Consider the following 26,328-nt stretch of genomic DNA (forward strand, 5'->3'; position numbering starts at 1 on the left):
GGGGACACATTTATATTCTGCAATTGACAATATTGACTATCGACTAATTAAAACGCCAATTTGCAACATATTTCTAGTAGATTGTGTCAGCTGCGTCACCACAATTGGAGACAATAACAGGTTAAAATGGTGATCAAGCCAATTCCAGTGTATCAGAAAAGCAATGAAGAGCAGCTCTCAGTCTCAGCATCCAGAGATCCCTCCTACTTTATAATCACCATAAAATCCAGTGTGCCATCTGCTGGCTGAAAATAAAACCTGCATATGGCAGACTGGATCTCTGAATAATAAGATTTGCACAAATAAAACAAATAAAATATTAAGGGTGTTGGCGTGTTTAAGATGTTGCACAATAATAAAATGCTACCGATCGGCAGAAAAATGCAGGATATTTGATTTTGATTGCAAGTTGCTACTGGCTATGAAAAAAAAACTGCATAAATTGGATGTGAATTTGCAAAGTAGCTGCAGGAGGCCTTAAATCTGCTTTTTGTTGGAGATACTTCAGCGCTAGGATGCTAAGAGAAGGGCAAAGGGGTGACTGCTAAGTGTTAATGTCGTGTGGGAATAACAGATGGAATGAAATAAGGTGAAAAATCTGGAAAAAGCCAGCACGGCTGGAAGTCAGACTGGTGAATGGAGGTCACCGCAGACACTGAGTGAGTCTCGGCGGTGAGACACGGAGGGGGAGAGGGAGGACGGACAGCGGCTAGCCGCCTTCAAAAATGGCGTCTCCGGAGGAAAATGAGTAAAAAATATTAAAACGCGGCCTGCTTTTCTCTACACTTCCTCGTTCGGTTTTCACGCCTTTTTTTCTCGTGCTGTTTCCTGAATTTTCTCCAGCGGTTAGCGACCCTCTTCGTCGCTTTTTTCCCAGCCTTGAACGGCCGTGGAAAGGAACAAGGGGAGCGAAGCATTTAGGGGGGAAATAAAAGCAGCCCTGTTTTATTTTGATGCGTCGTTACTGACAGCTAGCATCTGCTGCTAGCACACAGCTCCGCTCCGGAGGGGGGTGGGAACCATTTGCATGCAAAGGCGGAGAAGAAGAAGAAGGAGAAAAAAAGATTTAGAAATTGAGGATTTCTTTGCTCGTCTGCTGGGGGAATGATTGCTACCAACGTGGCCCTGTCAATCGCAGTCTTTTCCTGTTGCTAGCAGCGTAGCCGAAACTAGCCTAAAGAAAGGGGAGGAGAGACGGTGAGAAAGGGACGCATTCAAGTCAAATGTTTATCAGCATTTCGCCCATCACCGGCCAAAATCCGCGGCATCTTCACCATGACTGCTTTCGGGCTACCTTCGTGGAAATGATAAAAGGCGTAGGAAAAGGAGGAAGAGTGGCTTTTTTTGGAGGTGGTTGGATTATAACCCCGTAGACCCCCCTCTTTTTTCATCCAGCTTTCTCCTCCTCCCCTCCATTTCTCTTTCAATATGCTGTTTTCCACTCCTGAGGACTTGCTTATGAAACCGGGGAAAATAGCCTGAAAACGAGCACGGGAAAGACTGGATTTATTTTTTTTTTTACTCCCGTAATCTGCCCTCGTTGCTTTCATCCTCATCGCACACTCTGTACGAGGCATAAATGGATAGAAATTACCCGGGAACAGGGTTTGGTGATTTGGGCGCAGGAGCAGGATGGAGTTACGAGAGATCGGCTAAAGCAAGGTATGCGTTGGATTCAAGACAATGTGCATGCATCACTAGAGCACTGTGCAGGGCTACGATGTGACCCCATGTAAACAAATTGTCGCCATTGGCTTCATATGGAGCGCCATGCCTTGCCATTATGTGTAGTGCATTGTCATCCAAACACTTGCATAGTAATAATATTATAAACAGGGAATGGATGAGTGGAGTGTCGTGGGGGTGGGCGGGGTGGAGAAAGGAAAGGTTGCTGGATATGAATTGAATGTGATTGACAGACTTTTTTTTTGTAGTGATGGAGGTGGAGGTGGATGTGGAGAAGGAGGTGGGGAGGGGGGATGTCTGGAGTATCCATAGGAATTATTGTTCCCAGTGTGCAGGCCTGGACACAGATCCTTGATGGATAAATTCATAGGATTGATAGGAGTGCAGACGCAGCAAACCCCCTCCACAGCAGCCCCCCTGACAGACATCAACAAGATGCACATTAACCGAGGGGACACCTTTTAATTAAACATAAATTACTACACTGCAAAGACAGCGTCAAATAGAAATCTGAAGCTGGGGTTGGCTGCTACACTGTCAAAAAAAACCGAGCTTTTGGTTGCATTTTGCCCAAGCGTGATCTAGATAATTGCTGGTGGGTTCTGGATGTTCATTTGCATAATAAAATTGAGCCAAGTCCCTTTTTTTTCTTGCGACCAACCAGCAATTTACAGCTTCTGTAGTCATGATAAAATAAAACCAGTAAATGCAGCGTGAATGCATGAGGTGATGGTGAAAATTGCCTGGACTGTGTTCTAGGTAGCTGCTGTGTCTTTTAGCATTGGTTAGCCGGGGAGCTAGCTTTATGTTGCAGGGAAGTCAGTTGAGGCCTGTGCACGCAAACGTCATTGGCTTTTATTTAGCACCACATGTCTGATATTTAAACGCACACTTATCTGCCCGATCACACTCCGAAGCCACCACGCTCCTAGGGGAGGTGATATTTGGCTAAACAAACCCGGCTAGTTGCTGGTGTTTGCATGCAGTTTAGCATGCATTTGCGTCGACTTGCACCATCCAGCTGTTAGCTACATCAACAGAATCACTGGCCACAGGCTTATTAATCGCTTGTGTCTGATGTAAACTGAGAAGACTGTGATTTTCATTCGGACCTAATGTGCAGTTTTGTGACCCATGCTTTATTTATACGCAAGACTGGCCTTGTAGTTTGGGCCTAGTCTCTGCATTTCTACCTTTAGCTGCTGAGCACTGCTGCTAGGCGGTGCTACCAGCAGCACAAATGCTAGCATGTTATCTGCCCGGTAGCAGCCACGCATTTCATCTGGCTTTTGTAAAGCAGAAATCTACAGCAGGAAACTCCATAGAGATGAATAAGGAGTTCGTTCAGTTTGTAAAATGTCAAATTAATGCGGTGGTTGAGTCTTGTGGTTCCATGATAATAATTGTAAATTAACTATCCTTTTATTTTTGCATTGTGCGTACACTAGATGGCTGGTGTGACAGATTTGCATGTATAGATTTTTGTAAAATGACCATGTTTGAAAAACTGTGATTCCTCAAGCATACCTGACACTTATCAAGAGTTTGGTGTTCACCTGTAGGCTGCTGCTTAGAAGCCTCAACTTAAATATGGATGCCAAACTAATGAGCTGACATCTGATGTGTGGATTTCTTCAATTGAAGAACTACCTCACTTACACGTCAGATTTGGTGTATTTTTAAAAGGGAGCCCAGCTCAGACAGACTTTTCTCAAGGGTCATATTTTGGGAACAGATTAGATTTATGTAAATGTACTTTGAAATTAATGACACTTCACAAACCCCCTCCACTCCTCTCTCTTCCTAGTCTTGTATATGGGAGTTCCAGATCATCCCACCCTGAGTCTGAGCTCCTTCACCGGCAAGCCTACGCCACCCCACACCCTCTGCAGGGCTATGCCACCAATCACCACCCAGGGAGCTCTGGCCAAGGCGGGGCTTGGGGAGCAGCTGGACGGAGTTTGGGTAAGATAAATGTCATACCTTCCATGTCACCGCCATCAGGGGCCCCGGCAATGAATTATTGTGTCTGTCCAGGCAGGCTCTGGTAGATTATTGTCATTGAAAAATGTGCACATTATAGCTCAATGGAATCAAAGCCCTTCGTGTTAAAGTCTGTATTTATTTCAATACAGTTTTACCAATGTCTTCTGAAACTTCTGATATTCTGTTTAAGAGTCTTTGGATTTGTTAAAAATTAAATTAGATCTTTAGGGACGGTTAAATTTAGATCCCAAAATCCTGTATTTCTTCACCTCTCTGCAACCAGCTGTTATTATTTAATTTCTTAATCAACTAATCAATTTTTAATTGTTCTGTCTTTCCATCCTAAAGGTCTATCTGGGCTTTTTGACACTGGCCTGCACCATGCCAGCCCCTCTGCCCCCGATGCCTCCGTCATGAATCTGATCTCAGCCCTGGAGTCCCGGGGTCCCCAGCCTCCGCCCTCTGCCTCCTCCCTTCTCTCCCAGTTCCGCACACCATCCTGGCAGACAGGTGGGGCTTGGTTGGATCTTCCCTGATGTGTTGACATTCAAACAGGCCCCACAGTCGATATGACATTTTACTAAACCTCCTAATGTTTGGTTGCATTATTATTCTGTTGGTGTTACTATTTGGGCATTTTTATTGAGCATGTAAACATTCTACTGTACTTGTTGATAGACTAACTTTTGAATAATATAAAATATTTTTAAAAATGAATTTAAATGAATGGTTGCTGAGTAATTTTGCAATGTTTTCCTTTTTCTAACAGCGATGCACACGCCTGCTCCTCCTGAACTCTTCATCTCCGGAGCCCTCCCTGGCTCTGGCTCTTTCCCCTCCTCCTCGGCACTATCAGCCTATCAACATCCAGCATCCTTCTCCAGCCGCTCCTTCCCTGCCGCCTCGCTGTCCCTCCAGGACACACCCACGTTTAGTCCTACATCCAATGGCCTGCTCTCCCCACATGACCCCCTAATACACATCAAAGCCCCTTCCCAGTCGAGCCTGGGTTTTGATAGACTCCTGTCCTCGCAGGGTGCTGCTGCAGCTGCCTACAGGGGCAGCCAGGATCCCACGGGTGCCACATCAGCCCAGGCGTCCTCTGCCAGGCACCTGCAGTCACACCAGTTCAACCTGCTGTCATCACAGCTACAAGATCAATCCTCCCAGCTGTATAATCCATCAGTGTTTTCCTCAGCCCAGCCCCAGCCTCAGTCCCAGTCCCAGTCTAACTCGGCTCAGGAGAGGGCTGTGCCCAGACAGGACAGCGTCATCAAGCACTACCAGCGGCCCACGCCAGCTCAGTCGCAGCTCTCGTCCTCTGCTGCCCACTCTCTTCAGCACTACCTCAGCTGTGGAGGGGCGGGGTACCAGCAGATTGCCACCCACCACAGGCATGCTGGCCTTTCTTGCAGTCCACTGGGTGACCAGAGCCCCTCATCTGACCACAAGCCCACCTCTCGCACTGAGCAGTATCGACCAATCATTCAGCCCCCCTATTCCTCCTCCTCCTCCTCCTCGTCTTCATCCTCAGCTGGGAAAGGTACTAAAAGCAGCTCCAGCAGTGGATATTCTTCTGGAAGTTCGGCATCATCCTCAAGAACTCCTCATACACCCCCATCTGCTTCCTCTACCTCCTCTTCCTCCTCCTCTTCTTCTGCCACCTCTGGGGCTCATCCTTCTAACTCGATTCCCACCTCGAGTTCCAGTGCAGCCCCTTCCAGGCAACAGCCACCTCCTCAGCCAGCTCCACCTCCCCCAGCACCTCAGCAGCAGGCCCCTGCCACCTCCACTTCAGCTCCCCAGTCTCTCCCCAAATCCTGCCTCTCAGGCTATGGTTCTCCTGTACCCCCGGTGAAGACCCCCACCTCTGCGCTTACTGGTCAGACACCGCCCCAACAACAGACACAGTCATATTCCCCCAACCAGCCACCTACATCCCACCTGGCTCAGTCTTATGGAGGTTTCAGTTCACCACAAGCTCAAGACCTGAGCTCGGGGACTGGTGGAAAAGGCTATGGGAGTTTAGGAGGGCGAAGCCAGTCGTACTCCACTGATATATACGGAGCTGACTCTGCTTATGGATCACTTCCATCCTCTCTAGGTGGAGCAGGAAGCCCATCACTCGGTTACGGAGCGCCAGGTCACTCGCCTGCCCTGTTAAGATCAAGTGGTTCTTCAGGTAGTGGAGCATCAGGGGGAGGAAGCAGCAGCGGTGCAGGGAGTGGGAACTCTGGCTCAGCAGGAGGAGCAGGAAATGGTATGGCAAATGAAAGAGGTGGAGGAGGGAGTGGTGGAGGGTCTTATCATATTCCAGACTCCAGCCCCTCCCCATCAGGCAACTCAGGCATCATCCGTCCAGGGTTGCACTCCCCAGTGCCCACTTGCCCCACTCAATCTCCTGGAGGTGCAGGCTCAAATAAATACATTTCCGCAGTTCTCTCCCCTACTTTTCTAGCCTCACCGCAGGGCTTCCCTGACACCAGAGGCCCCAGCTCCCAACCTCAGTCATATCATTCCACCTCCTCCAAAACAAAGGCGGACACTTCAATGCTGGGAGTGGGCTCTCAGAGATCCCAAGAGGAAGTCGATGACGATGATGAGTTCTTGATTCAGCACCTGCTGCAAGCCCAAGCGAGTCCTGCTCCTCAGACTGCTCATCACCATCCTCAACAGCAGCCACAACAGACATCTCAGCAGACACAGCCGCAGCCCCAGTCAGTACCCCCAACCACTGATTCGGGCAAAGGGATGAGCTATGATATGGGTAAGACTTCTGAGGAGAGGTACCACCCCCAGAGTGTTATACGTACCCACAGTGCCACATCTACTGCTGGAGTTGGAAATGCAGGTTCTGGAGGATCCATCTCAGGGCTGGACAGCCAGCTGGAGATGTCCCTAAAGAAGCAGCAGCAGCAACATCAACAGCACCATCACCAACAGCAACAGCAGCAAAGGAACGAGAGGTCTGTTGGAAACAGCCGGAGCAGTGGAGGGAGGAGCAGTGCTGAACAAGTGCACTCCCACCTCCATCACCATGACAATCTAGGCTCCGTTGTCCACTATGGCCGAGGTGACCCATACAGTCAGCACTCCCTTGCTCCCCAGCACTCATCACATAGTCAGCATGTGTCCTCACACTCGCAGATACCATCACACACCCAAATGGAGCTCCAAAAGAAGTCACAGGAGCGTGCAGAAATCCCTTATCCTCGGAAAACGCCAGAGGTCCAGCAGCAGCATTCTCAGTCTCAAGCGGCTGCGTCCCTCATGGACTCTCCCACGGATCAGTCCCGTCAGCCACCACACCTGCTGCAGTCAGTACTGTCCCACACCACCCGCAACAAACTGGAGCCTCATCAACAGCACCACAAGATGGACTCCCACCAACATCAACAGCAACACCACAAAATGGACTCTCACCGGCAGCATCAGCAGCACCAGAAAATGGACTCGCATCAACATCAGCAGCACCACAAAATTGATTCTCATTCGCAGCATCAACAGCACCATAAAATGGACTCTCATCCCCAGCAGCAGCACTCGATCAGCCAACAACAAGCTGTAATGGAGAGCGCTGGTGGGAGACTCGGCTCAAGTAAACATCAGGCTCAATCTCAGTCACAGACCACCCAGCTCCAGCTTCAGCTGCAGTCCCAAGCTTTGGAGGTGGCAGCGGCTCACTACAACCACGGGCCCCCACCACATCAGCACGAGCAGAGCCAGGTCAAACAAAGCTCAGTGGTCTCCTCCCTGGACATGCTGGAGCGCTCCCTCTCTCAGACCTCCAGCACAGATGTCACTGTTGCAGAAGACAGACGTGGTGGACCGGGCAGCGCAGGAAGGAGTGGAGGCAGCAGTGAGCGCCACAGGCAGCAGGAGCAGCAGAGGCAGCACCCACCACACCATCAGCCACAGCAGACTCACCACTCGCAGCAACACTCGGCCTCCGAACTTCACTCCTTCCTCACTGAGCCAGATATCGGCCTATCCACGCCGTCTCACATGCACCATCTTTCACAGCACCATGCGCAGCAGCAACAGCAGCAGCACCCAACCTCTCAACACCAACAAACCCACTCTCACCACCCTCACGCCCAGCCCCACCCTCAGCAGCAGCCCCCTCACCCTCACCACATACCCCCACCTTCTGCCTCAGCCCACTCCCAGCCTCAGCCTGACCCTCAGCAGCCACTCTCAGCCCAGCTCACCCCTCAGCAGAGCCAGATGGACCAGCAGCGCTCAGAGCAGCACCAGTTTGACACAGTCAGCCCAGTGGAGAAAGCAGACCAGAATCAACAAAGTAATCGCTTTGTACCCTTAACGTCTATCTGCTTCCCGGACTCCCTCCTTCAGGATGAGGACCGCTCCTTTTTTCCAGGAATGGAAGACATGTTTTGTGCAGAGGACTACAAGTCGAGCTGCGCTGGCGGTGCAGGACCAGGCCAGGACGAGATGAATGAAAGCCATGGTGGGCAAGAAGGAATGGATTCCATGAAAGCTGGACAGAGTGCAGGCGGAGCAGGGGGGAGCAGTGGAGCTAGCTATGATATAATGGGTCACCATGGTGCAGATCAGGGTTATGAACCTTACTGTCATGGCCTGGAAGAACCCAGCAACAACACCATGACTCTGGATCTAGACTCCCTTAAAACACATGAGCTTCCTTCCACTGTCAACACTGAGCAGCTTGGATTGATACAGTCCCAGGCCCCAGCTATGGGTCTGGGCTCGAATACTGCTGGTCCTAACAACGCTGGAGCGAAAATGGCCTCTGGACCTGGAGGAACAAGCACAGGAACTGGTTCTGGAGGCCTGCAGTCTCCGATTTTCTGCTCTTCTCGTCCTAAGAAGCTCCTCAAGTCCAGCTCTTTCCACCTGTTAAAGGAGCGCAGGGACCCCAACACACTGCCTAAGAAAAGCTACGCTCAAGAATATGACTTCGAAGATGATGAGGATAAAGCCGACCAGCCAGCTGATATCCGGTTGAACAGCCGGAGGCTCCCGGACCTTTTACCAGATTTGGTGTCCAGCTGCAGAAAGGGAGGAGGAGGAAGTGGATCTCTCAGCCCCTTAATGGGCGACATTGATTTCTACCACTCTTCAGGCTACTCATCTATGGGTTCACACTCTCTGCTGCCTCCAGAAGGACCCAAGAAGAGAGGCCGAAAGCCCACGAGGCCCAAAAGAGAGGGTCCGCCAAGGCCGAGAGGCAGACCTCGCATCCGCCCCATGCCCGAGCCTTACACTCCCCGAGGCATGATGGGAGAGATGGGTGGAACAACAGTAGGAGGCGGATTCAGTGTGGAGGGACGAGGCAGGGGTAGGGGCCGTGGAAGCAGAGGTAGAGGAGGAAGGAGGGAGGATATGTACATAGAAATGAGCGGGAAGGAGCAGGATCAGATGCACCATCATCACCTCCATCAGCAGCAGCAACAGCAGCTCCATCACCAGCCCCAGCAGCAACACGAGCCTATTCCACCTCTCAAGGTCAGTGGCACTCTGTCGAGAATAGGCTTGGGGATTTACATGCACAGGTTTGAGGCTAGCAAATGCAAAAACAAACAGCAGAAATCGAAGCTGAATGTGGTGCATTGTGGTAGCCTTTGCAAAAACACACATAAAAAAAGTGATTTGCATATAAGCAATGCATTGTGAATTAACCCTCTGAACCCCAAGCAGTTGCTACTCCTGTCAGTCATATTTCTACTCGATGTGGTCTCATTTTTCACTGCAATATAAAATCTGGTATCTCTATGGAAACAGCACAACCATAACTAGAGGTAGAGAGAACTCAAGAATGTTTTTGTGCAGTATGACACAGTAACAGTGCCATAAATCAAAAAACCTGGAATCAACTTGTACAACATTTTTCCAAGTTTCCACAGGTGTTATCAACACTAGAAAAGGGTGGCTTGATATGCTATAGATAATTTACTACCTACACTTTTTATTTGTTTCTATACTTGTCTCTTGTCTGCTCTATGCAAACATTACCTGCACCTAAGCTGGAGAGTCCCTGAATTTTTGTCATAACCGTCGGTCACAGCAGAGTCAGTCATAGCTTCTAAGTTGCACAGAGGAACATAAAATTTTTAAAAATTTTGTACAGAATCCGGTTAGTGCAATGGTTCAATTTTTGGCCATTTAAAAAAAAAAAAAAAAACATTTAGAAAAAGGTGATTTTAATGAAATATTAGGATTTAAACCTTTGGTTAATTTTCTCAACAAAAGTGTACACAAATGACTATTTCAGTGATAGCTGGAATACTTGAAAATTATTTGTTTTTGGAGTGTCTGGCTCTGATAAATGGTGTTACTTTGACTATTTTTAAAAGATAACATCCCTTTCAAACCTACAGGCAGATTATCAGGTGCAGAAGGTTAATGATGATCTGTTTTTTTAATAAAAGAGAGTCATCCAGTATCTGCAGCTTTTGTAGTTTGTGTGACCAGTGCAGGGCTGCTACAAGCTATTGCCATGTGCCTGCCGAGGATCGTTCTTTTTCATCTGTATCTGTTTCGTGATTCCTTACTCTACTTTTACACTCACTCTTTTATTTTTGGACTAGTCACGTTTAGTGTTAGGTTCAGCCTGTCTATTTGCCCTATTTAAATGCTACTCTTTAAAAATGAATGAATCGTGGCTTTCTAGATGTTCTAACATATCTGTTCGTTCAGGATAAAACGATTATATATTACTGTTTTCTTTGTTGTGTTTCAGATCAAGTTGCCAATCGGTACCCTGTCCTCTTCTGATGCCTTGCTGAGGACAGACTCTCTGTCTGGCACGGACCCTGCTTTGTCAGACGGCTCAGTTGGCTCGGCTCCCTCTCTCGGTTTAAGTCCTGGACCTCCCTGCAGCACTGAAAGCAGCAGAAGTCAAGACAAGAACAAGCAGAAGAGCCAGATGATGAGTGAAGGAGTGGATGAAGAGGGTCTGGAGGAAAGGGTAATGGCTACAGGATTATATTGATGCTATGCTAAGCAAAGAATATTTAAAACTGCACGATGCTGAATTTAAATGGATGTAGTTAGAGTTTCTAGCTTGGCAGTTGTGGAGTTAAGCTGAATTTTTCTTTCGGGTTTCTTCTAGGGGGATGAGAAGGACTCTGAATCCAAGGCTGGCTTTGTCGCTTCATTCTTGGACTTCCTCAAGACGGGAAAGAGACCTCCAGGCTTGGATATCTCACCAGGAATGGAACCAGACAACGGCGAAACTTCACCCTGTAAATCAGGGGGTCTGCGCCCTCTGTCTCCTGCACCACCCCCTCCACCTCCACCTCCTCCATTTGGGGATGGTGAAGGGAATGGAGGTCTGGCTCTGGGTAACTGCCCCAGCCCCAAGCGCTTAGAGGATGAGCTAAAGAGGAACCTGGAGACTTTACCCTCTTTCTCGTCTGACGAGGAGGACTCAGTCGGGAAGAACCAGGACCTACAGAAGAGCATCTCCTCAGCCATTTCTGCTCTGTATGACACTCCTCAGCTAACCTCAAACATCCAGCCCACGCTATCTCCTCCGCCTCCCCAGCCTCAGACTCAGCCTACTCAGGCCCCTCTCACCCCTACATTGCAGCCCCCCACGCTTAGCCCCCAGCCTGCCATGCACACTCCTCACGCTCAGCCCCAGTCCAATGAACCGGACATCCTACAGGCAGAAGATGGAGACATGGATGAGAACAAAGAGGAGGAGAATGAGGAAGAAAGAAGCACAGGAGGGGATGAAGAGAGCGATATGACGGAGGAGAGAGAACCACAGCTGGAAACCTTGGCTGCCCCTAAGCTTGATGGTGAGGCTCAGCCACTTCTCTATTTATTCTCTTTTATTTATCTTGTGCACTGATTTTTCTGCAGCCGAGTTTAAGAAAATGAATATTTTTCATGTATTTTGTACAATTGTTTTACTTAATTACTTGATCACATGTGGTTTTCTTGTCCCCTGTTCCTTCCAGCTCCTCTTCCTGAGATTCCTCCAGAGCCTGCCACCCCTGAGCCTCCCTCTGTCCCCCCATCTCCTGCCTCATCCTCCTCCCCCTCTCATTCCCCCCTCCCTCCCCTCTCGCTCCCCTCACCCCTACCTGTACCGGAAGAACAGCGGGAGGATTCCCAGCCTCCAAGCCCTGTCGCTCCCACCTCGCCCTCTCCGCCGCCTCCCCCACCTGCTACTGTCCCTCAGCCTGCCAGTCCGCCTCCTTCGTCAGCCTCCCCTCCTCCACCACCACCACCACCCCCACCACCACCTGCAACTCAGAAGGAGTCTCCCATGCCATCTCCGGAGTCCCCCGCCTCCCCCGAGGAGCCCCCAGCTCCAAAGATCACGTCGCTGCACCTCGCCCAGAAACAAGAAGACGCCGCCATCGTCGGGGAGAGTGAGGAGGATGAGAGCGAGAGTGGAGGGGAGGGCATCTTCAGAGAAAGGGACGAGTTTGTGGTGCGCGTGGAGGACATTCGGACTCTCAAGGTATTTGTACAACAGCGTGTGTTGTTTAGAATCACATCAACACATAAATTCTTATACTGATCTGCACGTGTCAGTACAGGATACTAAAAGTGTCATCTAAGTTATTAAAACCAAAGCAAAAACTTTTGGTGCTTTTTTTTTGATGTGTTTATTTGGTCGCAGAAAGTTTTTCTACTTAACTATGTGTTCTGTGTTTGGGCACAGCTGGCCCTACAGACGGGCCGTGAGCCTCCACCCATCTGGAGGGTGCAGAAAGCTCTGCTGCAGAAGTTCAGCCCCGAGATCAAAGATGGGCAGAGACAGTTCTGTGCCACAAGCAATGTAAGTAATGTAACCACACCTGCAAACCGTCATGTTCACTTGGATACTTTTCACGGTTTCAACTGTAATAACATTTAAAAAAATGTTCTGTATGCATTTCTTACAAAGCTATATTTCCACATTACCATCAAAGTAATGATATTCAAAAGTTATGCTGGTTCATAATTAAATCTATCATCTGTTTCTGGCTCAGTATCTTGGCTACTTTGGAGACGCGAAGAGGCGATACCAGCGGATATATGTCAAGTTTCTGGAGAATGTCAACAAGAAGGACTACGTCAGAGTCTGCTCTCGGAGACCGTGGCGCAGAGCCACACCTGCTCTGAGGTACTCCTATTTTTCATCCAGTCCATATTGAATTAGACTTAATAGATGAGATCCCAGCTGAGCAGTGCACTACTACCCCTGCAAATAATAAGTAGGAACCATCATGTGTATGATGACAGGGGGGCCTTGGTTGACTGAAATCTAACAGTGGAAATAGGCTATTGATTGTTGAAACATCACCATTTTGGGGCCTTGTTCATAAGATGAAGTGAAAAAGCAGGTGAATTTATGTGGCCCTGGAGGGTGTGCTGACTGTTGTTGTAGACAAGATTGATTTCAGTGTAAATACATTCTGTTAAACTCAGTTTCTTCATGTCTCACAGACGCCAGTCCCTCCCCAGAATGGCATCCCCCCCTGCCACCCAGCCTCCACCGAGAGCCACGGAGAAAGAGGACAGAGTGACTCCACCGGTTCAGCGTGAACAGAGGGAGAAAACGAGGACGGCAACCACAGCAACAACAAAAGAGCAACGAGACAAGAAGGAGGCTCCAGCTGCTGTGCCCAAAGCCAAGGAAAGGGAGAAGGACGCTGAGAAGGAGAGAGAGAAGCGAGTCCAGCCTCAGCAGGAGAAGGTGGAGAAACGTGGCGGAGCAGCAGAACGAGGCAGAGCGAAGGAGGACAAGAAAGCAGTGGAGAGGAAGGAGAAGGAAAAGGCTGAGCGACCACCCAAGTCCAAGCCAGCCAAAGTGAAGGCGGAGCCACCGCCCAAGAAGAGGAAGAAGTGGCTGAAGGAAGTACCTTCATCGTCTGACTCGGACTCATCGGATGAGGCAGCTAGTGAAAATGAAAGTGAGAGCCCATTTTAATTCTTAATGCTTACAGTTTGACATTAGAAGTATGATGGTAGAAGGTCCCCTGCGTGGTTTTAAACTCCGTTTCTCGCCCACTCAGTGCCAGTGAAAGGCGGCGTGAACAACCGCGCCATGAGGGAGATGTTCAGGAGCTACGTGGAGATGCTGGTGAGCACAGCCCTGGACCCCGACATGATCCAAGCCCTGGAGGACACAGACGGTAAGACCTGCACACACTGCCTCCTCCACATAGTTACCAGCTAAACTTCCTTTAAAAATCCCCTGACACATATGAGACAGAAATAGATTAAAATGCTCCAATGCAGCTTGGATCATGTAAGAACATCATCTCTAACTAGACCAGACTTGCCTGTCTGGTTGCATGTTTTCTGCAGCTTAACTAGCTGCCTTGAAACTCCAGTATTGGGGCATTTTCATGGTATTTTCAGAAGCGGGAAGTTTGGGCAGGTTGAGTAAACATCACCACCACTGACAAGTATCAGCTGCCAGGTTTTAGGTCAAAGCCTCCAGCTGGACAAACTTCACCCCCGGTAGCAATGGACATGTTGTAGAGTATTTGGCATGCTTATTTAGATGAATGTTTTAATGGTTTTTGAAATTTAGATAAACAAGGTGTGACGGGCGGGAGGGAGGCCCTGGGAATGCGGATAGATCAGCAGCCAGAAAGAGCTGCTTTGAATTTGTCCTCGGTATTAAAATGATTGGCAGCTGCATGGATGATGACTAATGAAAGCTCCTTTACCTTGATTGGCCGTCAGATGAGCTCTACCTCCCCCCAATGAGGAAGATTGACAGCATCCTCAGCGAACAGAAGAGGAGGTTGTTGAGGAGAGTCAGCATGAGCTCTCAGCACCAGGTAATCTGCCCTCCATGTGCTGCTTCTGTCTCCAATCCTTCTGGACTGAAATTACTTTTAAAAGGTTTATTTCACCTTGCTGTTGGTCCTCCATTTACTAAGTGTTTCTTTCTGTAAAATATGCTGATATTTGTGGTGCTAGACTCATTCAAAGGATTCCACTGCTGAAACAGACATCAGATAAATTGGTTAATCAAAAAACAGAAAAGTAAGGAATAATTTTTTAATCATTTCTCAAGCAAATATGGCAAACTTTAATGTTTCCAACTTTTTTTTTAAATCACCTTTGGCTTAGACATTTTCGGTACCAAATCAGCATATTTACTGCTAATGAAAAAAAATACAAAAGTATGTCACTTTTCTTGTTATGCTTATCTTTCTGTAACTGTTCTGTGTCTGTTCCTACCTCTTCTATTACAGGAGGTCCTGCATGCTTATCCCCAGATCATGGTAGACCCCCTGGACACAGGAGTGGTGAGGATCCGGCTAAGCGGTGACGCTTACAACCGCAAGACCCTCAACAGAGTCAAAAAGACCCTGCCTAAACCACAGGTAGGCGTGTGTGAGAGCATTTTCAGATTGAGGTGTCATCGTCATCAATATTTGCATTTTAAAGAAGAAACTGAGAAGTTCTGTTATTTGATTTTTACCATCTTTAGATATTAGAACATCATTGTAGTTAATAGGACCCCTATGGTTTGTTGTAGACGGTATTTAAGCTGATTCAAACATTTATGGTTTAGAAAAAAGCTCCATACGAGTACAAGTTGTAGAAAATATTAGCATCGTGCAAGGCTGAGAAAATATAGACACTGAAACTACAGCATTGACAAAATTAACCATTACAGTGAAGAGTGGGTGACAGAAACACCTGCTGCAAGTTTCCAAACCTGCTCCATTTTTGCTTGTTTTTTTTTTTGTTTTTTTTTAACTGCGAGATTGAAAGATTTAATAAAACTGACCCAGTCTTGATTTGATTTCTCTCTCATAGGACCTTAAACTGTCAGCCGACTCGTACCGGATCTACAGTCTCTACCACTCTCTGCATCACTATAAATACCACACCTTCTTACAGTGCAAGAAAGAGGTAAGCAGCCATGTTTCTACTGACACCGTGAGCTCCAGTCCTGTTGGTTTATTGATAAGATTCTGTCATTTTGGAGCTCGAGTCGCCATACGCTTTCTTTTTTGGCTTGGCGCCCCGGTTTGGTCACAGTTGTGTGTCTGTCTCTCCCAGACCAACACCATTGAGCAGGCAGCTGAGGACCCGGGCCAAGAGGAAGTGGTGCAGCAGTGCATGGCCAACCAGAGCTGGCTGGACACCCTCTTTGGCTCCTTCATCGAGCTGCTCACGCTCAGCACCAAAGCCTGATTCAACCGCGTAAAGAGACCGACTTAAAAAGTAAGAGGATTTTAAAAAACAAAAATGGAAAGAGATGGATCCCACTGTACAGCCCCTCGACCCTCTTCAAATCTCTAAGGCCCTTGACGAACACAAGAGGGTCTGTTGACATGACCTCAGACACTGGCCTCTGTTTTTTTTTTTCCTTGTTGTTGATCAGTGACTAAAGAAATGTCTTACTTTGTGAGACCCCACCGGATTAAGGGGTCGAGAGGGAATTTACCATTGATTTAAAAAAAAAAACGAAAAAAAAGGGAGAGTCGCGAGGTGGACGGATGAAAAGAGGAGGAGCCACGATGCCAAGTCAACGGAGGAGCCACTGACATCTTGTTAACTGTGTGTCATAAAGACAATAGTTCAAAGAGAAACTATTACTGCTTAGTTTTTACATAAATTATTTTTTGAAAAGACTAACATCAGCTGTTGGCTTTTGAAAAGAGTGGAAGAGGGTGAGAATGCTTTTTAAACTGCGTGTAGAGTGTGCTGTGAGCAGCGTGATCATGGACTTGTCCACGGATAGAAACATGAAATGTGTTAATAAATGCTCTCTCTCTCTCTCTCTCATTCTGTGCTATGTGAAGGGCAGCACCAGTCAGCTGTGTGATAATATATAAACACATTTTTATTATTTATATGAGGAGGTTTTTAACTTAAACTCTCACAAGCGCTGGTTTTTGCTGCCCTAACATTTTAAATACCTTTTTATTTTCCACAGGTTCAGTATACAATCATAACCCACATATCCAAGTCGTCTTCCCTCTATACAAAAGAACAGATGTTGAGAAATATTGTATCAAATACAGTGGGTGTAAAATAACGAGAAAAAAAAGGAAGAAAAGAAAAAAGGAGAAGAGAATGGCAAAATCTATTTGAAACTTAACATTGTTGTGCTTCAGTTCAATCATCAGTCATACAGGTGCAAAGAAAAAGAAGTAAACTATCCATTTCCCATGTGGGAAGAAGGAGTATAAATAAGTAATATTTAAAGAGGAAATAGTCATTTCATTTTTATCATTTTGATGTTTGTGCATACTATGACTTATTTTGAAAACAATCTAATTTTCCATAAAAAAGGAAAAAAAGATGTGTAAATATTGTACAGTTCTTGATGAAATTCTTTGTCCTTCTGTACATTAACTCTCCTGTATTTGAGAAACAAATAAAATCTGCAAAGAACAAATGGTTTCGCTTCCCTATTGTGTGTGTGTGTGTGTTCGTGTACTGTTGAACATCCATCTCTGTGAGGACATTTTGACTCGTTTACACCGTGGAGTAAGAACATTTTGGCTGGATCTCTTCTTTAAAAGGCTTTTTGGGCAGTAAAATGAGATTAATTAAAGTCGTAGTTCACACAAAAAAATGTGTTTCTTATTGTTCCTTGAGTTGGATGTTTGATCGTGTATGTGCAGAATCTGATGGCAGAAAACTGAATGTATTTTTGGGTTCATTCTGGGCATTTTTCACAAGTTTCATGTGGAAGACCTCCAGAAAACTTAATAACTTCTGGCATTTTTCAAAGAGCCAATTTGAAGAACTTAATTGAAATTTATATATAACAAAAAATCTTGTGATACACAAATATGACTCATAGAAGATTATTTTATGTCTTAAATCAGATAGATTTTGTTGGACTATTTGTTGGGGAGACACACTAAGCAGGTCTCTGGGTGTCTTTGTCCAGCAAATTTTAACCTTTAAACTCCTTCATTCTGATTATTTTTCCCTTTTTTGTGTCAATTTATGGTGGCAAATGTCGTAAAATGTTATAAAAGTCTTTAATTTTTTCATGTGGGGGGACAAGTTGCATTGTTAGGCCTGAGTGTCCAAGGCTTTAGCTCCAAATGCTTTATGAACAGTCCGAATCTAAATCTTTTTTGATAATTAAATAATTTATTATTGTTATTATTTGCAAATGTATGAATGCATCTGTTCACCTATTATTCCGATTATGTGTTAAAGCCCTCGGAAACAATATGATACAGCTGATCAGCAATATTAGGATATAATTTTCTGATCTGTTTACTGAAGCCAAAATATTTTCCAGTCTTGTCAAGTGTTTTTCTCAGATTTTTTCAGTTCTCACAGCAGGATTCCTGCAGCGGTGACAGTACTGCATGTACAGATGCTTCCCCACAACTGCATAAAGAAAACAACCTCTATCATCATTAAAGTAACAATTTACAACAGGTGGTTGAGTAGCAAGGAAAACACATTTTATATTTTTATTCTAAATTGCTGTAGTTGTATAAGTTATGACGTGGCGACATGACAGAACTTTCTGAAACACAGCAGCTTTGCTCTGAGTATTATTACTAGTAATGTACTATATCTGAGTTACTGTGTTATGGGTTAACTTTTTCTCTTCATCAGCACCTGGATATATTCTCATGAACTATTTAAAGAGCCCAAATTACTGCGAAATAAATATTTTCAAGCCACGTGTGATTGTAAGCTGTAAATCATCATAAATAAGATTTATTAGAGAACCACTGGTATAGATATTCTGTAATTTCTTTTATATTTAATGAAATCTACCAATATTATGGAACAAATAGAAGGAAAGTAAGAGTCTTAGAGCTTAAATTCTCCCATTTTAAACCAATTTTGCACTGAAATAACTTGAAAACAGTGCAATTAACAGCTTACAATCTAAAATCTGCTGAGCTAAACCTCCAGTGTGTCAAGATCCCAACTCTGTAAAGGATAAATGCTTGTGTTCTAAATGTTAAAGAGGACATATTTCCTGCATCCCACTGTAATCTTACTCTTTTGGTGGCCTTTAATAGTTCGGTTTGTCTGTGCATGAGGCCCCCAGAGTGTCCTCAGAAGAATAGAGACTCTGATCTCATGTCTGACGCCACCTAGCGGGCAGAAAGCCTCTCTGACGTCACATGAGGAAAACGAAACTGAGCAGTGGGACTTTCTGGTGAAACGGTAAACACAGACTCCGGACAGTATTTAAGGACTCTACAGCGGAGAGTCGCTTACAGTTTGTCTCTCAGCGCGAATATTTGCACATTTCATGACTCCTGAGCCTGAAATCTGCTGCGTTTGAGCTCAACACTCACCTGCACTGAAGCCTTGTCACTACAGGTAGGACAGCTTTCATTATGGATACTCTGAAAAGAAAAAGAGACAAATTACATCAGTATACAAACACAGGAAATACTTGATGATTAGAAGTGGATGTGTATTATTCTCTACTTGGAACACCAAACAATACACGAATTATATTCGCATTTGATTGTGCAAATAAGGGTTTCTTCAACACTAGAAGGATGAACTGGTTTTAAAAAGTCCCATTTATCCCCTCTTGACCACTAGAGTTTTTCATTTCTGGTCTTTACTTGCATGATGTTGGTGTTACTGATCATTAAATAGCACTGAAATCATTGTGCTGGTCTAAGAAAAGCAAAATAAGTGGTTTTGAGGTATTTGACAGTTGAGATACCATTAGAGACTTTCTTCACTGTTTACATGGAGGGTTATGCATAAATTTGAACAAAAATAATGTATTATGTTATAATAATATGTAATTTGTGAAAGTTCCCTTTGATGGAACATTATTTTTATGTAAGTAATCAGTGATAATAAAGGTACAATGAAGTTAAAATCTCTCTAACTGTGATCAATGAGGAGCTGATCAATTCTAAATGAACTGGCAATGTTCAAAAATCATTTCCACATGTGTTATCCAACTGCCCAGTAAGTAATAGCAACATAAATGATATATAAATGATATTATAACATAAATAATTTGAGAATATAGTTCATCTAATGCGAACATAACACGTTTGTGTGAACATCTACATGTTCAAATTAGAACGAAAATTAGTGCTAAGTGTTGGAGCACAGAGAACCGTTTTCTTTCCAAAGTTTTACATATAGTTTCTTACAAAGTTGTACTCCTTTACTTTATTTAATAGTTCTCTACATTTGTTCACTTAACCATACTTCCTTTGTATATGTTATATTGACTTTAATTTTCTATATGCACTGCCTGTTCAAAAAAAGTCGCTATCTGGATTTCACAAAGCAAATAGGTAAGAACCTTCCATTGGATATTTGCTGCAGTGATGAATACGTTTCAGCTGCAAAAACTTATTTAACCCTAGCTGATGCAGTGAGGAGCTTCTCATTTCTTAAACAACCGTGTTGGAAGACATATCCTGTGGTTGTAGAAATGTTGATCTGTCTCAGAAGGGTCAAATTATTGACCTGCATTAAGCAAAGAAAACTAAGGAGATTTCTGAAACTACTGAAATCAGGTTAAGGACCGTCCAACGCATTATTAAAATCTGGAAGGATAGTGGTGAACCATCATCTTCGAGGAAGAAATGTGGTCGGTCATGTGGTCTGATGAGTCCAGATTTACCCTGTTCCAAAGTGATGGGGGCATCAGGGTAAGAAGAGAGGCAGATGAAGTAATGAACTCATCATGTCTAGTGCCTACCAGCCTGTGGGGTTTAGGGTTATGATCTGGGGTTGGTCAGGTTCAGCAACGTTATGTTCCCAAAGAATGAGGTCAGCTGACTACCTGAATATACTGAATGACCAGGTCTTTACATCAGTGTTTTTCTTCCCTGATTGAATGGACATGTTCCAAGATGACGATGCCAGGATTCATGGAGCTCACATTGAGAATGAGTGGTTCAGGGGGCATGAGACATCATTTTCACACATGGACTGACCTCCACAAAGTCCAGACCTCAGCCCCACTGAGAATCTTTGGGATGTTCTCGAGAAGACTTTGAGCAGTGGTCCGACTCTCCCATCATCAATATAAGATATTGGTAGAAATTTAAAGGTGGTCCAATGAAATATCAGTGTGTGTGACTTTCTTTTTGAACAGGCAGGAAACAGCTCTTAATGGGGAAGTCTTACCCTGGTTTACCGTAACTTTATGTTTTTATTGCTTAATACATTTGGCTGTGGTGATTAGAGTACTTACAAGTACAATTTTAAAAACGTTTGTAATATTAGAAGACAATTTCGTTCTGTCATCATCTTCACCCACTTCCTCTTTCTCACAACTATGAAACTGTAAATATAGTTTTCCCACCTGCACCACAGTACTGCAGAAATCAGAGGGTGGACGCTCACAGACTTAGTTTCTCATAAACCTCTGATCATTTTTTTTTATGGTCAGGTTGGCAAACTCAGTTTTATCATATTGTTTATTCATATCTGCTGGTATATGTTGTAACTTTATGGTTAATTTTGTAATGTCGGTTTTTATCATTAATCACTTTGTTACCTTAATTTAAAAGGTGCTCTATAAATAGAGTTATTACTATTGCATTAACAATATTTGATTATTTATACCATTTTTTACACCACAGATCTTTCTTAAAATTACTCTTTCATATTTTTGCAAATACATAAACACATAGTAACAAAATGTACAAAGCAAAATAAAACACATAAAGAAATTAAAATATAAGAAAATGAATAATTACTCACAAAAAGTAATTGGTTCATTATTTAGCCCTTGAAAATAGAAAAATAAAATGACCAGCTTCAGTCTCACTAACACAATGTAACCATGTACCAGATTTTCTGCATTTGAATGAAGATTTTTATGAAGAATATCATGGCTTAAATTTACTTTTTTGCTGTATGCGCTTCCTTTATACACCAACATTGGCAACATACTTTTTTCTGCAAAAATTGAGCTATAAAATGACTCAAAAGTGTCATCTACAGGCAAACATGGGCATAATTCAAATAAATACATATGGATAATTAAGAGCATGAAACATCTAGACTTTCACAGCTTGTTTTGGTTAAATACGCCACGAGTGTCACTATTCAGTGAAATATATCCCTTAAGCATGTGGGACAGCAAGCCAGTGTAGTTACAAATAACGTGCGGTGCTAAATGGAGTCTTTATGACATTTTTTTTGCTGCTTCTGTAGAAATGTCTCATCCAAAACCGCTGCTCAAGCCGTGGCTGTGGGCCAGGATTGACAGTGGCAAGTTTCCTGGTGTAATCTGGACAAACTCAGAGAAAACAGAGTTCTCCATCCCCTGGAAACACGCTTTGAGACAGGACTCCTCTGACATCGACAGCCTCATCTTCAAGGTAAGGGCCATGGACAGTCATTGTAAATGACATGATACTGTAATGTGTAAAGGATCCAACTTCTATTAGGTCATAGTTTGTGCGTCTTGTGTGATTCAGAATGCTTTCAATCTGTTTCTTCCTCATAGGCCTGGGCTGAGGTGAGCGGAAATGGCCGGGCTCAGGGAGACGCCTCAGTCTGGAAGAGGAACTTCCGCAGTGCCCTCCGAGCTAAAGGCTTCAAAATGGTTTCCGATAACAAGAACGATGCAGCAAACCCCCATAAAGTGTTTCACTGGCCGGATGAGTCGGCATCAGGAGGTGAGGATCCACCATCTGGGTCCTGTCTTGTAGTGGACAGCAACCAAGATAAAAAGAACAGTTTGCTCCGATGACAAAAAAGTGAATTGGATGCATTCGCTGGCACCTGGTACTGAAAATGCAAAGAAAAAAAACTCAAAATGCTAATTTATTATTATATCACTATATTTAGCTTGTGTGTTGCAATTATTGCTCCTTTTTACTACTGTAACTAACAAGACACATTTGGTTTTCATGATGAATTTCAAATTGCACAAATGCAAAAATCTGCTAATACAGCAGGTGCACCTCACACGCTGCTCATGTATACTGAGATATGATCTCTGTATGGATTTAAGATGAGCACCTTTCTATCAGCACCTATCTGATCACCTCCTCACCTGATTTATGCATGTTCTTTTCTGTGTCTCTGGTTGAGACGTGTCAAGGGAACATGTAAAAGCAGAGCATGCAAGTGGATGCTGTTTGTAAAAGCGGATTATAAGATTGAAGGATATTAAAGGCCAGTCAATGATGAAAAGCTAGTAAGCATAGATCTTTGCTTCCACTCTCAAAGCTAACTCTTCTGCTGGATCCCAGGAACAAGATGAAGCTGATTTGTTTGAGGATTATGGCCTCACTACACAAGACGTAAGTGATGCCTGCGTGTTTTACTCATAGGAACGTAGGGATTAAAATGGAAATGCTATGCAAATGCTGTGAAATAATACACTTGATTCTGATGTGTATCTGTGATCTCTCAGAGCCAGCTTGGTTCATGCTTTGATGACTGTCTCTACCTTCCAGAAGACACTGCCTATCTTCCAGGTAAAGCAGCTCAGTTTTTCACTATTATTTTACACATACTTTAATAAAATGCATGTTTTCACTTTGAATGTTTCTGAGCTAATCAATATCTACCAGCAGAATCCTCAGCCAGCCAGGATATTCTCCAAGAGTGTCTGAAGGGACTGAACATTGGCCCTGCAGCAGGTAAGACTCATCAGCATTTCCTCCTCACTGCTGCTGTAGGAGCAGAAAAAACAACAATAATTTTTAAAAAAAGAGTAACCAAGGTACTTTCCTAGAAACAGTTTCTCAGTTTCTCCAACTTTTCCACAGAGGCAACCGCAGCCTTTGAGCCTCCTCCCGAGCAACAGCAGCTCCAGAATCAGGTTGCGATTGGTGGATGCGCGTTGCCTGGGCAACAGCAGTATCCAGTAACGTTTGAGGGTGCAGCCGGTGAAACTGGGTTGCCTGAGCAACCAGCACGTCCAATAGGGGGAGCAGTGGGAGGGGCCTGTGATGGGCAGTTGGCGGCACAGTTCCTACATACAATGAACAAGACTAGAGATGGAGATAATTTCAGTAAGTTGGAGGGGGGGGATGCTATGTATGACAAGAACATGAAGAATTCACACACAAATGAAATCCCTTTACATAATATTCACATCAACTATGTTTGATAAGGCTGTAAGATACAGCCTGTCCTGTCAGTATGATTGATATCAATCAAGATCTGCAACCATTTCATATTTCTCCTGTTTCTGAATCTTTAGAGACTCACTTCAGGATCTTGGTGTACTACAGAGGGGTGAAGGTGTCTGAGCAGACGGTTGAGAATGAAGCAGGAATCCGCTTAGTCTACAGGTAACATTAAAATACGTCTTTCATCAGACAAAACGAATGATCAGCAGTCCTATTTTGACTTTAAACCATCTGGTTATTGTTAAAAACGCATTTTTCATTTTCTTGCCAGGAGTAATAAATGAAGAAGGTTGATACCACTTTCATTTCTGTATGTTAAATGTGCAGCTGGAGCCAGAAGTGGTTTGTTTATTCTGCAAAAAAAAAAAAATTTGAAAAGGACAAGCTAGCGCTGGATGTGGCTACATATTTACAGTACAAACATGAGAGTGGTAACAATGTTCTCATCTGTCTCTCTGCAACAAAAATGTCAACACATTCCCTCAATTTTCTGTTGTATAACCGTCTGTTCAGCTTGAAATGACTAATGTCTCCACATCAGCCCTGAGCTCAAGGGGACAGTCTTGGATCATGAGTCAGGCCTCTCCCTGGTCTCTCTGCCAACTCCTGGAGTCATGCTGGATCAAACTCAAGCCAATCTGACCCAACGGATTCTCGACAAACTGGGCGACGGTCTGGACTTGGGGGTGTCCAGCCACGTGGTGTACGGCCAGCGACGGGGTGAAATCAAAGCGTTCTGGAGCTTCTCCAAGTTCGACCAGAACCAGCAGCCCCAAGAGGTTTCTAAACTGCATCCGCAAGTGCTTTACCAGTTCAGGGACTTTGTGCGGGGTGAGTGAAAGGACTAATTATGAAGCTTTTTGTTTGCATACACATGAATATACAGTATCTTTACACACGCTCTCCATGTAGGAATACTGGACTTCATCAACGGCAAAGACAGTCCTCCCTGCTCCCTGTTCTTCTGTCTCGGGGAGAAGTGGCCTGACAGCCGGCCTTGGGAGAAGAAGCTCATCACAGTGGAGGTGAGAGGACTTCTAAATTATTAAAACACACAAACACTATGTTGCTCTCACGCACCTTGAAGAGGTATTTCACTTTGGCACAGATTATTTTTTTTTTGCTGCACAAACTTCTATTAAATTTCATGACTGATCAAACCCACAAAATTGCCCACTCAAGGGAGCTGTGCTCAGCAGCACTTTTCAAGAGGCAATTTTGTCTCAGTATTGATTAATAGCACTGCGGGAACAAAGCCTGAATACCGGTGCCGACAGCTGATCTTTCAGTCGTAAAAGGTTTTTCAGCTCTTGAGCCTCCACACAGGAGTGCAATGCTGTGAAATGAAAAGCTCATACAAAAAGTTTATTGTAATGAAACCAACCTGACATGTCCTGTTGCTTTCTCAGATTTCATGGCTGCTGTCAAACTCAAATTTTGACCTTGTCATTCTTGTCACTGTCTGACTTTCGCTGCCTCTTTTTTGTCCGTCTCAGGTGGTCCTGACTTCAATGGAGTTTCTGAAAAATTTGGCCGTTGAAGGTGGTGCCTCCTCCCTGCAGTCTGTGGAGCTGCAGATGTCCCTCGAAGAGATGATGGAGTTGTACTGATGCAATCTGCTGAGCCTGAAAGTCAATGTTTACCTTTTTTTTAAAAAAAGAATCCTCAATCTTGACGTGAAAAGCTTAAAGGTCTATAAACATTTTAGGTCCTGAAGGTACACCAAACGGAATAGATCATGTAATAATAACAATAATAACTGGAATAATAATTATGCTAGTGTTGGATTGGCTGGTATGTCACAAGGGACCGAACATATTTACAACATGGATAATGCTCAACATAAATATGCGGTTATTTATACTTTGATATTTAAATGTAAATCACTGATTTGATAGGAACTTTCTTACGAAAATAATACTAGTAACGGTGCTAGTGTAAGAGAATGACCCAAAGAAAAAAGCTCTGTCACTCAGCTCAACAAGTAAACCATAACTGTTTCCACTGGCCTTTCACTCATTCTGCTTTCTGCCCCTGTAAATACCGTGTTTGCTAAAATAAGTGTACTCCTCCTAAAGCAAAACAGCAGGTTTCCCTCTGAACTCACACCTTTCTACATCAATGCGAAACGTCATGCAAAAGCTCAGTAATCATTGCAATCATGTGTGAATTATTACATGTATTAGATAAAGAAGATAAGCGCAGCACGGTAACAATCCCCAGTTAAAATGAAACCGAGTATAATGAATATACTTTAACAATACCTAAAACCACAAACAGAAATAAAATGAACTCTACTGTTCAGTCACAGCATAAACAAACAGCAATATAAAGATCAAGCTGATTTAACTGCAGATGTGATCCCAGCATCTGGAATCCGCCTAAACGTTTTGTATCATGAGACAGTTTTCACACAACACGCCCAATTTACATCTGAGAACATGTTCTGTACTGCAACACATCACACACACTGTATGGAGTGAGGTACATATGCTGTGCAGATGTTTCTTCCATGTTCTATGCAAGGGTCATGAGTTCACGTATCTGATGTGGTCTGTTTGGAATTTCCTCTAAAGCAACGCTCTGCAGAAGACTGGATGAAGCTAATTTAAATGCACATAAT

General features: G+C 44.4%; 2 protein-coding genes across 4 annotated transcripts; both read left to right on the forward strand.

The window, feature by feature from the left end:
* The first annotated feature begins 521 nt into the window (after nucleotides 1-521).
* Nucleotides 522-17,035, forward strand: prr12a (proline rich 12a). The gene is made up of 15 exons (XM_023293771.3): nucleotides 522-1,662; nucleotides 3,494-3,651; nucleotides 4,021-4,182; nucleotides 4,442-9,162; nucleotides 10,397-10,624; nucleotides 10,769-11,462; nucleotides 11,625-12,133; nucleotides 12,338-12,454; nucleotides 12,648-12,781; nucleotides 13,105-13,571; nucleotides 13,674-13,793; nucleotides 14,353-14,450; nucleotides 14,871-15,002; nucleotides 15,442-15,537; nucleotides 15,688-17,035. The coding sequence occupies exons 1-15, from the start codon at nucleotides 1,580-1,582 to the stop codon at nucleotides 15,820-15,822; spliced, it is 7,854 nt and encodes a 2,617-aa protein (XP_023149539.2). The 5' UTR covers nucleotides 522-1,579; the 3' UTR covers nucleotides 15,823-17,035.
* Nucleotides 17,036-18,756: 1,721 nt separating this feature from the next.
* On the forward strand, nucleotides 18,757-25,709 carry irf3 (interferon regulatory factor 3). 3 transcript variants are annotated; one of them, XM_035940767.2, is made up of 11 exons: nucleotides 18,757-18,945; nucleotides 21,772-21,938; nucleotides 22,067-22,238; nucleotides 22,795-22,868; nucleotides 22,982-23,045; nucleotides 23,142-23,210; nucleotides 23,340-23,585; nucleotides 23,777-23,867; nucleotides 24,247-24,536; nucleotides 24,618-24,730; nucleotides 25,202-25,709. In XM_035940767.2, the coding sequence occupies exons 2-11, from the start codon at nucleotides 21,774-21,776 to the stop codon at nucleotides 25,313-25,315; spliced, it is 1,398 nt and encodes a 465-aa protein (XP_035796660.2). In that variant the 5' UTR covers nucleotides 18,757-18,945; nucleotides 21,772-21,773; the 3' UTR covers nucleotides 25,316-25,709. The 3 variants fall into 3 exon arrangements, with proteins under 3 accessions (XP_035796660.2, XP_023149533.2, XP_054860599.1); XM_023293765.3 differs by having other exon boundaries at nucleotides 18,759-18,945; nucleotides 23,145-23,210; XM_055004624.1 differs by lacking the exon at nucleotides 18,757-18,945 and having other exon boundaries at nucleotides 21,799-21,938; nucleotides 22,818-22,868.
* Nucleotides 25,710-26,328: the final 619 nt, after the last annotated feature.

The sequence above is a fragment of the Amphiprion ocellaris genome, chromosome 18, assembly GCF_022539595.1.
Source record: "Amphiprion ocellaris isolate individual 3 ecotype Okinawa chromosome 18, ASM2253959v1, whole genome shotgun sequence".
Lineage (NCBI taxonomy): Eukaryota > Metazoa > Chordata > Actinopteri > Pomacentridae > Amphiprion > Amphiprion ocellaris.

Bases quoted from the DNA above. Each gene is read 5' to 3' on its own strand.
- prr12a (XM_023293771.3), top strand. From the start codon at position 1,580: ATGGATAGAAATTACCCGGGAACAGGGTTTGGTGATTTGGGCGCAGGA. The intron at 4,183-4,441 runs GTGGGGCTTGGT...TTTTTCTAACAG, and splicing joins CACACCATCCTGGCAGACAG to CGATGCACACGCCTGCTCCT. The intron at 13,572-13,673 runs GTGAGAGCCCAT...TCGCCCACTCAG, and splicing joins GGCAGCTAGTGAAAATGAAA to TGCCAGTGAAAGGCGGCGTG.
- irf3 (XM_035940767.2), top strand. From the start codon at position 21,774: ATGTCTCATCCAAAACCGCTGCTCAAGCCGTGGCTGTGGGCCAGGATT. The intron at 24,537-24,617 runs GTGAGTGAAAGG...CTCTCCATGTAG, and splicing joins GTTCAGGGACTTTGTGCGGG to GAATACTGGACTTCATCAAC. The intron at 24,731-25,201 runs GTGAGAGGACTT...TGTCCGTCTCAG, and splicing joins AGAAGCTCATCACAGTGGAG to GTGGTCCTGACTTCAATGGA.